General features: G+C 42.8%; 1 protein-coding gene across 4 annotated transcripts in view; it reads left to right on the plus strand.

The window, feature by feature from the left end:
- The first annotated feature begins 13,045 nt into the window (after positions 1-13,045).
- Positions 13,046-16,692, plus strand: part of DIS3L (DIS3 like exosome 3'-5' exoribonuclease) — a 28,793-nt gene continuing 25,146 nt past the window's right edge. Inside the window, exons 1-2 of one of the 4 annotated variants that reach the window (XM_057488911.1) lie at positions 13,046-13,323; positions 14,577-14,730. In XM_057488911.1, the coding sequence (XP_057344894.1) occupies positions 13,158-13,323; positions 14,577-14,730 (320 nt within the window). In that variant the 5' untranslated portion in view covers positions 13,046-13,157. Of the gene's footprint in view, positions 13,324-13,347; positions 13,847-14,576; positions 14,731-16,692 lie in introns of those variants that run through there. The other 3 variants (XM_057488907.1, XM_057488908.1, XM_057488909.1) reach the window with 3 other exon arrangements.

Consider the following 16,692-nt stretch of genomic DNA (forward strand, 5'->3'; position numbering starts at 1 on the left):
AACGAAAACAACAAGTAATGCATGAATAAAAGGATGTAATTAATTGAAACAATACAGGATTATGTAAAGTAAAAAGGATGACAGTCCCCTCTATGCCACACACATCCCGCTGTATTCCCCATGAACAGTAACTGGTAATGAGCCTTCTAGGCCTTTTCCTACGCACTTCACACACACACGCACGCACGCACGCACACACGCACGCACACACACACACACAGATATATACACCTAAATATGTTTTAAACTAAATGAGATCATAGTACTCTGCTACTTCCTCTTTTTTAAATTCAGTATTTCTTGGGAATATTTACATGTGTGTACATAAAGATCTGGCTTGTCCTTTTTATTGGCTGTCGTACACTCTATGAACATAGCTTATGTCACTGTTTTCAGTGATTCTAAACTTACTGATGTGATGATATTACAATGATAAATCAAAGCTGACTCTCTTCATTTGGTTACAACTGAAATTATTTCCCCACTTCTCAATCTACACATTAAACTGTGTGTCTATCTGTCTATCTGTCATTAGTTCCATTCACCAAAAAGTGCATTCTCTATCTCCTGCCCTTGGAGTTGGGTGTAACCAAGTGACTTCCTTTGGCTAGTGATATGTGAACAGAAGTTGCACCATTTTCAACTGGAAGCTTTAAGAGCAAGTTCACAATTTGTCTCATTCTGTTTCTCCTGCCAGGCAATTGGTGAAGCACTAACAGGGAGGTCTGGGTTTCTTGGTAAGGATGGCACAGAGCAGAGGGACATAAGGTGTGAACAAGAAATAAACCTTTGTTGTTTTAAACCACTGTCATTTGAGGGCTCTGTTACTGCAGCATAACCCAGACAATCGTAACTGATTTTGCATACATACATATGATTGATATATCAGTAATGTATATATCATATATATGATGGATATATATCTTATATATATATATATACACCCTATTCTTCTGAAATTGAAGAAAGCTTTAAACAAGTAGCTTGAAAAAGGGTGGTTTCCAATACAGCCTGCTCAGTATTAATCAACAATAACAATACACTTGTACTTCTCATTTAGTCATTTTTTGTTTTACATTTTCACTAAGATGGTGAACTTAATGCCAGTGGGAATGAAACACTGTGTTTTCAATATCACAAGTATCACACTAGCCATAAATTAATATGTTTGGTGGATATGTTGGTCCCTGGCCTAACTTTAAAGTCTATAAATGCCACTACAACGTGCATTTCTATTAATAAGACAATGGGTTTCAGGTTATTTTCTATGAGTTTCACGTGCATTTGAAATAACTGCTCTGTAGGCTCAAAGAACAACCCTGCTCTCTTGCTTTTGGGTAGGGGGTTTAGCAAGTGCTTTTCTCTGATCAACAGTGATGCCTCAAGCTGATTAAAGAACATTGTAGAACTGGAAGAGGATCAAAATGCCTTCAGTTCTCCAAGTCAGAAAAGATAAGGCCTTGAAGGCTAAAATGTTAAGCAACAAGAGTCTTATAGTTTCTGTGAAATATATCAAAGATCTAAGTATTTTCTCTTCTTGGGAGAATATTCTTAATGACATCTCTTAAAATGTCAGATTTAATAGAAACGAATGAAGAGAAAGATCCTCCTCTTTCCTCCACCCAAACAGTGCAATCAGAGAGGATTCCTTAATCATGGCTCTGACCCCATCACAATTCTCCATGGAAGATAGGCAGCAAATACCAGCAGTCTCCCACTCTCCAGGGCAGCAGCCAGCCACACAATAAAGGATGCCTATGATGACGATGACAGTTCAGATTAAAAATTTAAATCATCAAAAAATGCTAGGGCCTCCTATCACCTGACACAGTGGGGTTTTGAGAGAGGATCCTAATCTGGGGGACACTATCACTCCTCTTAGGTAGGAACTGAAGAGTGAAAACAAAAGAAGATGGTTCTCACCCACAAAACTGTGCCAGACACACTGCCCTTCCAAGTTGATCCTGCATTAGCAAAAGTGGCTGGACTCTACGCAGTGATTCCTGAGTGGATCCTGGGCCCAGTGTCAATCAGTGCTACTTAAGATTTATAGAATGTGGGTTTGTAGGGTATTCTCCTCCTCAGCTTGAACTAGCCAGGGCAGTACTATCTCTCATTTATTTTTGGATAGCCTCTGGATTACCAGCTCTCTCTTTCCTTTTTTAAGAACATCATTTATGTTACTCTCAGGTACTTCATATCATAGTTTTAAATATAATTTATTGAGTTCAAATATTCATCATAAGTCATCATGGTAGTGTGATGTTCTGAATGTTTGTGTTACCCCAAAACTCACATGTTGAAATTCAAACCCTCAAAGGTGATGGTGTTAGAGGTGGGGCTTTGAGGGAGGTATTTAAATCATAAGTGTGGAGCCCTAATGAATGGAATTAGTGCTCTATAATAAGCTCCAGAGCCTTCTTCTGCCATATGAGGATACATGAATTCTGCATCCCAGAAGAGGGCCCTTACCCGACCAGGCTGTTACCATGATCTCAGACTTTCAGCCTCCAGTACTGTAAGAAATAAGTTTCTGTTGTCCCTAAGCCACCCAGTCTGATATTTTGTTATAGCAGCCCAAACTGATTAAGACAGGTAGGCAGGATTCTGAGATGGACTCCAAAATTCCTGCCCTGATGTACACATACCTTCTTCACCTTATCCAAACACTAACCTAGATGCTGCTGTGCAGGTATTTTGCAGATGCAATTACATTCCCAAATCAGTTGACCTTAAAATAAAAGATTATCCTCAGTGGGCCTGATCTAATGAAGTGAGCCCTTGAAGGGGCTGGGTTCTCCTGGTCAGAGATTGGAAGTGTGAGGGCATATGGAAGAGGCCGTGTGGCAAGGAAGCTTAGAGCAACGCCAGCCTGACAGCCAGCAAGAGAACAAGGCTGTCAGCCCTACAACAGCAAGGAACTGAATTCTGCCAACAACCATGTGGGCCTGAAAGACCCCCACCTCCAGAAAGGAATCAGCCTAGCTGACACCTTGATTTCAGTCTCGGGAGGCCCTGAGCAGAGAATCTGATTCAGCCATGCCCTGACTTCTGATCTACAGACACTGTGAGATAATAAATGAGTATGTTTTAAATCTCTAGTCTGTTGTCATTTGTTACACAAAAATAGAAGTTTAATATAAGCCAGTATAGCATGCTTACTCTGGCCTGAAATGTACAGAAAGTTAAATATAAATGTAATTTTAATATTTAGCCCTCATTCTTCTTCTTTAGAACCAGATACAAAAATGTAGCTTAATATGACTTTTCTTTATTAAGTAATAAAAGTTAAATTGAAAAATTTAATAATTTGTTTATATTATCCAAAACCCAGAAGACTTCCTAGAAGTTAAGTTCTCTTTATTCTCCTTTCCATTTTTTTACAACCTTTCCATTGTAATTATGAGCTTTTAGAATTCATAGGCCATTATTATAAGATATAAAGTGGAATTAATTTTCCCAAATTCAAATATATGCAGTAACAAAAAAGTAAAATAAACAAGAAAGCTCCTTGTAATACATTTAACCAATGAAATAACTACATACTCTGACTGGTATTCCACTGGTAATAATAAGCCTACAAGATGGATGAAAATTTAAATTTATCAAATAACATCAATACAAAAAAATTAAATGACAAATAGTCAGTCATGTTTCCATTTTTAAAATTACAAATGGCTATCCATATAACCGAATTTTCTTTTCGTCTGCTTAAAGACATAAAAGATTTTCTGTTTCTTCTCGGTATTAATCAATGAAGCTTAGTTTCTAATTAATTTTGAAGCATCTGGACCTTTTTGCTTCTTAGATAAAGTATTGTTTAATACTAAGGTTTTCTGTTTGGGTTTTTTTTTTTTGTCTCAAATAATTGGATGCATTTTAATGGTAGTGTGTGAAAGGCCAAGTTTGAAATACTCAGATACCAGTCCTGAGGGACTTTATCTGACGCATACACCCACCACCCACCCCCATCCCCGCCTCCAGAAAAAAAAAAAAAAAAAAAATCAATGTAACAGCGTCCCTTAGTGGTAAAAGGACAAAATTGTCAGTAGGTTAACAATACAATAAAAATCTTGCTGAGATACACATTGTTAAGCACAAAATAATTTTCTCTTTAAAAAATTATAAAGAGTTAAGCAAAGCACTTTAGAGTAATCACCGCAAAGTGGATTATGGGGATTCACAGGGTGTTTTGAAAGCCAAAAGGGAGCGATTGTGTCTGCTGGGAAAAGTGAAAATCAAGGATTAATAGCCTTTAACCTATAGGAAATTAAATTATCCTTAATACAAGTAGCAGAGTAATCTCAGCAGCCGTTCGTACTCCAATGACTCTTCTGAGATGGAGCACAAATTAAAGTAAGCTGATTCTTCAGATAAATGGGATAATTTCAGACACTTACATGACCCTTTAGAATCATCGACTCAATATCAATACCTAGTACCATCTGTCCTGCTGGCTGTATTTTACAGTTAAAATCACTAAGGCGCACAGAAGGTAAGGAAGTAGCAGGGTCAATATTTGAATGTCACTGTTTTCAATTCCCTAAACCTAAAATAACTGGGTTCATCCATGGTTCACTATATAGAATGTACCCCATTCTGTAACTCTTGCTGTTACTAGCTGTAAGGTGGCATGGCTGAGTCATTACTGCATGAGCTCTATAGCCAAACTGCTTGGGTTCCAAGTCTGGCTTTGCCATACAATGAGTGTGTGACCTGAGACAATTAATCCTTCCATATTTCAGTTTCCTCACCTGTAAAAGGCAGTGGTAACAGTATCACAGTTAAGGCATTGTTTTGAGGATTAAGTGAGAAAACACACAAAAAATGTTTAGAGCAGTGCCTGTCACCTAATAAAATAATGAAATAAACATTAACTGTAATTAGCTGATACTGCATAGATGGACAAATTTCAAAAAACTGCAAACTTTGGGTCACATTTCAAGACTTCTGGAATGAATACCAACTATCAACAATGGGAAATCACTTGGGGGTAGACTTTGGATGCATGTGGAACGTTTTTACTTGGCATACCTCAGTATGGTTGAAATGTGTTGCAATAAGCATGTTGTAATTTTAAATAAATAAATACAGACAGAATATTTCAAAGCCTGCTTCAGTAATCCACTCTAGCCCTCGGAGCTCACCTTCCAGAATTACTTTTATACATTTAACCTCCCTGTTCTCTTGGCCCTTTGTAAAGATGCCCCACCCTCTCTAGGCTGACCCTTTGCTGAGACCTTTTGATTATAATCCAGTGGTTGCTGATGTCTGCACTCCCAGAGCACATCTGCAAAAGGCATGCAAAAGCTGCAAACTCCTGCAGTGTAAGTACACTGGTGCTGAGCCTGAAGAAGACTGCGGTCATGCACCAGGGAAACCGAGCCACAGTCAGATTTTCATCAGCAGTAGAGTACTGAAAGCTGTCAGCATTCTGCTCTCTGGCACCAGGCTGTCCATCTGCACTTGGATGGACAAGGAAAGGGGAACCTAAAAAGCAAAGCAAGCATCCAAGCATACTTCCCAGTGTGGTAATACTATGGGGCACCTTAGGCCAGACCAAACCAGAGCACCAAAGACCACTGCTGCCCTCTCACCTCCTAGGGGACTGTAGAGTTTAGAACTGCTATAGAATCCTTGAGCGGATTCATCATGCATTTAGTATCTGGGGTTTTAAATAAATAGGCAACTCTTTGTAAAGTGGGGGTGTATGTTACTGTAACACTAGCTGCTATAACAAAAGTTTATTTCTCCCTTACAAGAGTTCCCTATGGATGCTGCTGGGTTGGGGAGGTAGGACTCTGCTCTGCACACAATCCTTCTGGGACCCAAGTAGATGGAGGAAGGGGTCTGCTTTCTTCAAAACTTGCATCCAAGATCCCCTAGGCTTTGGTATCCAGCTCATGGAACAAGAAAGAGGAGCATTCATGGGAGATTTTTATGTGTCAAGCCTGGAGATTTTGATTATAATCCAGTGGTTGCTGATGTCTGCACTCCCAGAGCACATATGCAAAAGGCAAGCAAAAGCTGCAAACTCCTGCAGTGTAAGTACACTGGTGCTCAGCCTAAAGAAGACTGCAGTCATGCACCAGGGAAACCGAGCTTCAGTATATTCTGTGGCCATACCTATCTATGTGCAAGGGATACTGGTTAGTGTGGTTCAACTGTGGGCCCAGAGAAAAAGAGGACATGGATTAGGTAAACAGAGAGCCAGTCTCTGCCACATATCACATATTTATCTTGAAGGATTACGATAAACATTAAAGATGATGTAGTGATGTATGCTTGGTCTAAGTCCAGGGAAAGGAAATCCTGGGGCAAAATACCTCTAAAAACCAAAATCACTCAAAGGGAGAAATAAAGTTTAAAACCCATTTATTGCTTACAAACTGTGGTCCAGGGCCTTCTCTCTTTCCTACTCCAGCAGAAGCAAAACTGGCCCTTCTCACCTCTCAGGTACAGTTAAGCCCTCCTTGCCCCGGTAATTTTCCATTGATATGGAGATGAACTTCTATCCACCCCTGAGGAATGATGCAAATGCCCTAAAGCCATACTTCTCTCCACCCTTGAGCATATGCAGATGTACTAAAGCCAGGTGAGATATTCTGGAAATATTACAATTTTACCCACAGGCCACCCCTCCAGAAATCTCGCCTTACAATTTACTCGTTTCCCCTCTTCCGACCAAACTAATGACATACAATAGCAACAGCAATAAAATCATGATAATCCTCGACTGTGAACGGGTATGTGGGGGGGACTTGGTGAAGGGGGAAGCCTAGTAAACATAATGTCCTTCATGTAATTGTAGATTAATTATACCAAAATAAAACTAATAAAAAAAATCATGATAATCCTCAAGCCAGAGGATGCAGTTTATGCAGATTAAGTAACTGTACTTTATAGCACAATCTCTTACTAAGCACAAAATATGTTTCTACACTTGTTTACTCATACCTAACAACCATGTTAGATTACTCACAAAACTTTTACTGAACATTAGACAAAGTCAAGCCGCTCTTTAAGCATTTTTTTCTTGACAACAACACAATCATGATAATTCTCAAGCTAGAGGATTCAGCTAGGTTCAAAGTCCCATGTAGATTAAGTCCAAAGCTCGTCCATTCCATCCACCATGAGGCAGCTGCAGCCAGGGGGCGTATCCAGGACACAAGGACTGTAGAAGCAAATAACCATGATTTTGGGGGGCCACTTTGCTGTTATTTCCAAAACACACAGGAGGCCAGCTTCCGGGCCTTTTCCCCAAGGTGCCAGAAGAGCCAGCCATTGCGGGTCCATGTGTTGAAATGTCCAGGGCCACGTCCATTCTATTCCTAATTGCTGCACCCATCCTTGCAATGCGTGTCCAATAAAGTGGGTGCCTTGATGGCTCTCAATCACCAGTGACCAGCCACAGGCTGCAAAGAAACACTCTAGGCCTCTCTTGGTGGTTTGCTGATCTGCACAACATGCAGGGCACTCCTTCCTGGCTCGACTGACTTCTTCAAAGGTCAATGGCAAGCCCCACCCACTGGCTAGAGCCCACATTGTCTTTTGCCCCACGTGCAACAAACGCTGATGTAGCCATTCAGCCACATCAGAGGCAGGCTTTCCTTCTAGCCAGCGCACCTGGGCCAATGAGTCTGCTTTGTTATTCCCTGGGGATGCCAAAGGCAAATGGCTAGTCACATGACATATGGTAGGTGTCTGTGCCATGCCACTCTATGGCCTTTGGGTCCAGTCTCACACCCACCCCGCAATGGCATAGGTGGTTATTACCTTGGTCAGAGCTTTTCCGGCAATGGGCTCCGTAGCCAGCAAGGCATGGTACACAGCAGCCAGTTGCTTCTCTATCAAGGTGACTTGGACCTCTGCTCCTTTCCATAGTTGTGACCAGGTGTTGGCTGGCAGCAGGAGCAGCAGCAGTGGCAGAAGCAGTAGCCTTAAGCTTGGGCCACGGGCTGGGGTCGGCACGGCCAGCAGCAGTGGTGGTGGCTCCACGACCACACGAGTGTAGACACATGTCCCTCGGCGCAAGTGCCCCTCTCCCCATCATTTCTAGGGACAGCCCTCCCAAAGGTTGCACCCTTTATAACAAATTTCAGGTTCAGAGGAATCCTGTCAACTACTGCCAGATGTAAGTCCAGGGAGAGGAAATCCTGGGGCAAAATACCTCTAAAAATCAAAACCAATCAAAGGGAGAAATAAAGTTTAAGACCCGTTTATTGCTTACAAACTGCAGTCCGGGGCCTTCTCTCTTTCCTGCTCCAGCAGAAGCAAAACTGGTTCTCCTCCTCACCTTTCAGGTACAGATAAGCCCTCCTTGCCCAGGTAATTACCCACTGATATGGAGATAAACTTCTCTCCACCCCTGAGGAATGATGCAAATGCACTAAAGCCAAACTTCTCTTCACCCTTGAGCGCCTGTTGATATGCAGATGTACTAAAGCCAGGTGAAATATTCAGGAAGTATTACAATTTTACCCACACTTGGCTCTTTGGCTATTGGGGAAGGGGGTAAGGATGTAAAAAGAGGTACGCAGTACAATGCCCCTGCAGAGACACAGTGGGCTGAGCTGCAGCAGTCACAAGCACAAGGGTTAAGACTGACTTAGGGCAAAGGGTTTGAGTTGGGGGCCCTTACCAGAGCCACTAATGTTGCTTATCAAGAGGTTTCAGTGCTCTGCCTTAAGGCCACAAGGTAGGAATGTCCTTCCTACCTCCCCACCCTCCTATGTCCCAACCTCTATCATCTTATGCCCCCTCCCCAATTGCTGGGTTATGGGGTCATGTGACTTGTTCTGGAGAAGAGGCAGAAGTGACATGTGTAACTTCTGCACTTAGCTTTTCATTTCTGGCATAGGGCTGTCTAGAAGGCTCTTTTCCCTCTGCCAATGAACAACAAACAGTATTCCAGAAAGGATGGGCTCCATCCTCCTGGGTCCTGGAGAAAACACCAAGTAGAGGTCTCCAGGCACCCATGTAACATCTTGTTATTGTTAAGTCCTAGGATTTGTGATGTATATTACTGCAGCATGACCTAATTTATTCTGTCAGACGGAAGGCATCAGACAGTATGGGTAAAACTGTAGCATTTCCAGAATATCTCAAGCTGGCTTTAGTATATCTGCATATCAATAGGCAATCAGAGGTGGAAAGAAGTATGGCTTTAGTGCAATTGCATCATTCCTCAGGGGTGAGGGAAGTTCATCTCCATATCAATGGGTAATTACCTGGGCAAGGAGGGCTTATCTGTACCTGAGAGGTGAGGGGAGGGCCAGTTTTGCTTCCTTCCAGAGCAGGGGAAAGAGACGGTGCTGGACTGTATTTTGTAAGCAATAAACGGGTTTTAAACTTTATTTCTCCCTTTGAGTGATTTCGGTTTTTAGAGGTATTCTGCCCCGGGATTTCCTCTCCCCGGACTTACAGATGGTCTATGAACAAACCAACAAAAAGGCTTTCTTGTCCATTTTAGATAATCCATTCCAAGGACATAAGGGCTTGTACATTTCAGAACATAATTTGTACATTATTGCCTCAATGCAAGCAATGCTTGGTGGGCACTGGATAATTTTAAATACTGATACAACCACCCAAAATGGATTAAAGACTTGAATGTAAGTCATGAAACCATAAAATTCTTTGAAGACAACACAGGCAAACATCTCCTGAATATAAGCATGAGCAACTTCTTCCTGAACGCATCTCCTCGAGAAAGGGAAACAAAAGCAAAAATAAACTCATGGGACTACATCAAACTAAAAAGTTTCTGTATGGCAAAGGACACCTTCAACAGAACAAAAAGGCATCCTACAGTATGGGAGAATATATTTGTAAATGACATATCCAACAAGGGGTTAACACCCAAAATATATAAAGAACTTACACACCTCAACACCCAAAAAGCAAATAACCCAGTAAAAAAATGGGCAGAGGATATGAAAAGATAGTTCTCCAAAGACACATGAAAAGATGCTCCACATCACTGATCATCAGGGAAATGCAAATTAAAACCACAATGAGATATCACCTCATGCCAGTAAGGATGGCCAACATTGAAAAGACTAAGAACAACAAATGCTGGCGAGGATGCGGAGAAAGGGGAACCCTCCTACGCTGCTGGTGGGAATGTAAATTAGTTCAACCATTGTGGAAAGCAATATGGAGGTTCCTCAAAAAGCTAAAAATAGAAATACCATTTGACCTAGGAATCCCACTCCTTGGAATTTACCCAAAGAATACAACTTCTCAGATTCAAGAAGACATATGCACCCCTATGTTTATTGCACCACTTTTTACATAGCCAAGATATGGAAGCAACCTGAGTGTCCATCAGTAAATGAATGGATAAAGAAGATGTGGTACATATACACAGTGGAATACTATTCAGCCATAAGAAAGAAACAAATCCTACCATTTGCAACAACATGGATGGAGCTAGAGGACATTATGCTCAGTGAAATAAGCCAGGCAGAGAAAGACAAGCGCCAAATGATTTCCCTCATTTGTGGAGTATAACAATGAAGCAAAACTGAAGGAACAAAATGGCAGCAGACTCAGACACTCCAAGAATGAACTAATGGTTACCAAAGGGGAGGGGTGTGGGAGGCCGGGTAGGGAGGGAGGGAGAAGGGGACTGAGGGGTATTATGTTTAGTACACATGGTGTGGGGGATCACAGGGAGAACAGTGTAGCACAGAGAAGGCACATAGTGGATCTGTGGCATCTTGCTGCATTGATGGACAGTGACTGCCTTGGAGTATGGGTGGGGACTTGATAATATGGGTAAATGTAGTAACCACATTGGTTTTTCATGTGAAACCTTTCATAAACCAATCATACCTTAATAAAAAAATATTTTAAAAATATTGATACAACCAACTTTTAATAGAGCCTCAAGACACATTCTCTTTCTTAGAAGATCATTAGTCCCAACTTAGATAAAATTTAAAGTTACAAAATGCTAAAAAGAGATATTAAGGACATATAGTAAGAAGTAAAAAAAAAAAAATGAGAATAGGAGAGTTTAGGAGGTAATTGTGGGCAGCTGCCTGAAGCATTTTTATGCAGGGCACAAATTTGGCTACTTGCCTGCCCCCCGGATCTCTAGAACTGACCTCCTGAATTAGGGAGGGTCTCCTCCGCTGTTGGTTCTTTGCCTTACGGGCCCTCTTAGTGCTCTCGCCTGCGGACCAGCACTGTAATGGTTTCCTAACTTAAGCAATTCCATCTGGGTTCTCACTCACATTGCCCGCACTGCAGACAAGTTGACATAAAAATACTCATCGGTGAGTGAGAGACCATGACTCTTTTTAATATGTTCCCCTGAAGTAAAATAAGTGATTCAAAGGACACCCTAGTTCTGCTCATTTCAGCATTATGTTAAACTAAAAGAAAGGAATTAATAGGCACAAAATGGAGTCACTTGCCCCAACAACAGCAAATGAAGACTTAATTGCAGTTTCAGCCCCTCCCAGACCTATGACCTTTAGCCAGTTAATCTGGAATTACCTGATTAGCACTCATGAGGTAATCTGTACTAGTGAGGACCCCCACTAAAAGGAAGGTAACTTTGCCTGAAACAATCTACTCTCTGTTAGAAACTTTCTTAGAAAAAGCCGCCAAACGCTTTCCATTTGTACAGCTCCTTGGAGCTCTTTTCCATTTGCTAGATAGGATGCTGCCTGAATCACTGAAGAAAGCCAATTTGATACTGAAATTTACTTGGTTCAATTTTAATTTTTAACAGTAGGAACCTCTAAGGTTCCCAGCCAGCTGGTTGAGCTGCTCAAGTACATGCTAAATTCCTTAGATATAAGAGCTATGTTTTTATTTACCTGTGAATAGCACAGTAATTAGTTAAGAGCCTGCTTTGGGTTCAGCCAGATTCTGACTTGACCACTTAATAACTGGGTAACCTCGACTACAACCTCCCTAATCCTGTTTCATGTCTGTAAAATGGGAATAAGGCCCCAAACCATGGGCTTGTTGTGGAAATTAAGTGGCACTTGTATGTAGAGCTTCTGGTACAGCTCAAAAGTCTTTGTTGGATGGTTAGAAGAGTGGTGTGGGTAAATTGCAGTATTTCCAGAATCTCTCGCCTGGCTTTAGGGCACCTCCGTATCAACAGGCATTTCCCAGAGGTGGAGAGAAGTCCCTCTCCATATCAATGGGTAATTACAAGGGCCAGCAAGGGCGCACCTGGACCTGAGAGGTTGGTAGTACTCGCTCTCTTCTGCTGCAGCAGGAGAGGGAGAGACGCTGGATGACTCCTTGTAAACAATAAACGGGTTTTAAACTTCATTTCTCTCTTTGACTGATTTCGGTTTCAAAGGCATTTTGCCCAGGATTTCCCCTCCCCGGATTAACAAGCGGCTTCTAGTCTAACAAGAATGTGTGGTTTCAGAAGAGCCTGTATTTGAGGTTGCATCAAGTTTAGATAACTGCTTTGCCAGAGGCTGCAAACGCTATAAAGTTTGGGTTTGATAGATAGTGTCTACCTCAGGGGAATGGATTGGTTTTCATTCTGCCTGCACTGTTTGAATTTTATATGGATTAAAAACACACGAATTAAAAAGAAATACAACTTCTTTAAGGGCAAAAAATGTTGGACTGGCAGGGTTGCTGGCTTGTTTGCTAAATCTTTTGGCTCTTTCGGGGACAGCAAGAGTTAGGAACAGAAGACGCTGATAATCACCCGTATGTACATGGCAGCTCCATTACCTTACGGACCGGAAACAAAGTGGGGATAGAAAACAAAGTATAATAATCCCTTACAGCTGCACCCAATCTTTCTTCCCAGTTCCCATATATTATCGTTATCTCCCTGAAGTCTTTCGGGTGCTTTCCACTTCGCCCCGCCCCCAGGCAGTCGTGAGGAGGTGGGAAACTGAGGCGGGATTGCGGGGAGCCTGCCTGCCCGGCTTTTGCACCCATCCCGCGGGCCTCCTGCTCCCAACACCCGGACGGGGCCCCCACTGCGCCTTCGGTGCCCCCCGAGCCTCGGCCGGCCGGGGGCCCCGCGTGGGCCAGGCCTGCCCGGCCAGGGGGCGGGCCCCGAGCCTCGGCCTCGCCTCCGCCGGCGCCGCGCCGCTCCCGCCGCTCGGTCGGGCCGGCCTCGCGGGAAGCGGAGCCCTGCCGGGCCGGGCGCTCCCGCCATGCTGCAGAAGCGGGAGAAAGTGCTGCTCCTGAGGACCTTCCGCGGCCGGACGCTGCGGATCGTGCGGGAGCATTACCTGCGGCCCAGCGTGCCCTGCAACAGCCCGCTCTGCCCGCAGCCCGCCGCCTGTCGCAACGGTCGGGGGCCGGGCGGGAGCGAGGGTGGTGAGGCGGCCACACGGGGGGCCGGGACGGCGGGGTCGGGTCGAGCGTCCGCCCGGAGGCGGAAGGGCGCTGCCCGGAGGCGGAGCGCGAGGCCGCGGCGGCGCCGAGTCCTAGGCCCCCGGGCCTCCACCGCCCCAGGGCTTCGGGGCCCGCGCGGCCGCGGCTGCGGAACGGGAGGCCGGCGGCCTCAGAACCGCACACGCCCTGCTCCGCCGCCTCCGGGCAGCTCCACCCGCTGCTCGCTCTGTAACACGGAAGGGCCGAGGGACCGGCGCCCACAGCCCGGAGGCCCGGTGATCGGGGCCTTCAGAGGGGCCTGTGGGCGCAGGAACCTGCCTCTTGCTGCCCCCGCAGGGCCGTGTGCTGGGGAAATGGGACGGTCCTGAGCTGCTGGCTCTTCACCGAGAGCTCTTGCTGCCGCTTATCGTACATTTCTTGGTTCCCCACAAATTTATTGAACTGCCGGTGCAGATGCCTCTCTCAGGCATTCATCCAGTGAAGAGCCCTCTTCACTGTAGAACCTGTGAGTTTGTGAATTCCTCATAGTGGAGGAAGGTCGTGGGGAAATTGGGTTTGGGACTCCTGTACGTCACTTTCCCTGACCTGGTTTCTAGGCTGCAAGGGTAGCTGATCTAACAAGAAAGGTTACTGGTTCTTTTCCCTCTGGTGGGAGAGGAGCGTTTCTTTTTTTTAAAGAAAATTTGGAAGCCTCAGTGTACGGTTAAGGTGAATATTGCAGTGACAGCTTGGCTAACGAGCTCCCTGTGGTATGGGCAGGGTGGGGACCTTGCTTGCACAGAGCATTTTTCTCGGTCAATTCAGTGTTTCTGGCCCTTAGAGACTACTGAGCATGTTCTCGCAAGCTTGAGACAGCCCCGACTTGAAATTGCTGGGCATAAACAAGTGGTTAGCGTGTATATTTGGGGTGCCCCTTTTGAATGTTTGTCAATGCGTTAACCAATGTGCAGGTTGTGCTGAAGATTAGCTTGCTTGTTTTTTAAAAACAGTCATTTTTTGCACCACTGGCAACACCATAAACCACACTGAGCTTTTATTTATCACTGCTTCAGAAAAATGAAGATGCTGAATTTACCTGAACTTTGGACCTCTACCAAAGGAGATTTGTTTTGTCTTTTAAAAACTTCCTGGTGTAGTGAAGATTGGAAGTTATTTTGCACACCATGACATTGAAGTAGTAATAAACAGGGTTTGAAAATGTTGTTAAGTCTCTTACCTTTTGAATTATGCTTCAGATGGGAAACTCTTGTCTAGTGATGTGACTCATTACATGATCCCGGATTGGAAAGTTGTTCAGGATTACCTTGAGATCCTTGAGTTTCCTGAATTGAAGGGAATTATTTTCATGCAAACGGCTTGTCAAACTGTGCAGCATCAAAGAGGCCGGAGGTATCTGTTTTGCATTATATATTTATTTATGGCGTAGATTTCTGTTCCCCTTTAGAAAAGGTCCCTTTGTTGGAGGGGAAGAGGAGGAATTCATTATTTTGTCAGAAGACTTTTGAACTAATTTGGTATTCTCTTTGTCAGTGAGGAATGCAGTAACATTATTTTATATTTCTGCTTCAACCCCTGGCGAAAAGATCTGACTGTAGATCAGTGAACTGCAGTGTCGCCAGTATGTGGGTCTTCAAGATTCTTGGCTTTTGGTTTGCATATATTTTTTAGATCTATTGTTTCAGAAGCTTCTATTTTTTTTTTATCTTTAGAGTACTTTAAATTTTAGGCTCCTTTATTGTAGATGCAAATTGTACCTGTAGTGATTTATTCAATGACACCAGAAATAACTTGTTTTAATTTTAGATTACTACTATAAGTACCAGGCGTAGTAATTGTATTTGCCTTAAAATGCTTGCCTGGTACCTAAATGGAGAACAGTTGTTCACCTTTCAAACAAATACTCTAAAAAAATGGTTTTGCTTCCTTTAACATTGGGAAAAGATTTGTGATTTGAACGTGAAGACTGTATGAAAACAGCATACTTGAATTGTATATCCAATGTCTTAACACCCTAGGTTACTTAAAGAGCAGAAACTATGTATTTATTCTTTTTTAAATGTTGTGGTTTCTTCAGACCATGGTAGTAAAAGATGAAGTATGTTTATTTATATATGAAAATGATAAGTTGTCCTTATTATATGCTCAGTTAAAAAAATGCATTAACTAGACTGCGTGCAGATTTTTCAGATAGAATATTTTTAAATGAGCTTGAAGTTGGTTTGGTGCAGACACAAAGATATAGATGTTTATATATATCCAGGTTTAAAAGCTGCTCCAGGTGTCGTATTTCAATTTCTGCTACTAAAATCAATTTGTTGTTATCATTTGGATTGCTGACACACTGCGGAGCCTTTTCAACTTCTGTTTTCTAAAATATTTTTAATATTAAGGATGTTTTAAAAACCAATTCCTAGGACATTCAAAAGCAAAGAATCGGAATTTAAATGTCTTCTCTCTTGAACATTTCAAAAGTAGTTAACTTGATGAAAAAAGATTGGTTTTCTGCTGCTTTACCATATCTCTGAATATACCACATGTGAAAACAAAAGATAAGAAGTTGTGGAGTAGACTTATATGAAAACACCCTGGTCTTCCCATTAGGTAAGCAATTTTGAGCTAGTCCCAGGCCTCCTGGAGCACAGAAATAAGTCTTAGTCCCTCTCTCCACAAACCTGTTGTCTTGTTGGGGTTAGATACAAAAAGCAAAAAGGCAATTACGACACACCTTAGACACATGCAGGATAACTTAATGTGGATTATGCAAAGTGAGAAGTAAATTCGGAATATGAGAATTAGATGAGAAAACCCTGTCAAGGAAGTAGATTTGAGGCTGGTCTTAAAGCAGGGATGATAAGCGTGACTGGTGAGGAGGAGGAAGAGGCAGGGAAAGGAATCAGCAAGTTTGGGGCTCGGGGCTTTGTTTACCTGTTCAGCAACCAGCTAAATGACCAAAATGACCGAGGCTCTAGAGAGTGTCATATGTTAAAAGCTAAATGTAGAATTGATGCTAGCCATTGAATATAGAAGATCCAGGGGATTGCTTTATTAATTTGGCCTTCATAAGTGTTAAGTGTAAGTAATTTGACTTTTTATATTGAACCAAATGTGGCCTAGCAGAGGCTCTCTGGTATTTTGCTTCAGTTAATGTTGAAAACAGTTTGTTTTTCAGCTCTTCCTTGGAGATTTTTGAAATGCTAGTAAATAATTCACTCTGGTTGATAAGCTTTTAGGAACATTATTGCTTAGGAAAGCTTTGTCAGTTAAAAATACCTCGTCTGCTGTAGTGTCTGGTGTAAGGATGCCTTGTTTTCTCCTTTTGACCTCTTCCTGAATTCTTTCTGCATAGCTCAA

Source organism: Manis pentadactyla, chromosome 11 (genome assembly GCF_030020395.1).
Source record: "Manis pentadactyla isolate mManPen7 chromosome 11, mManPen7.hap1, whole genome shotgun sequence".
Lineage (NCBI taxonomy): Eukaryota > Metazoa > Chordata > Mammalia > Pholidota > Manidae > Manis > Manis pentadactyla.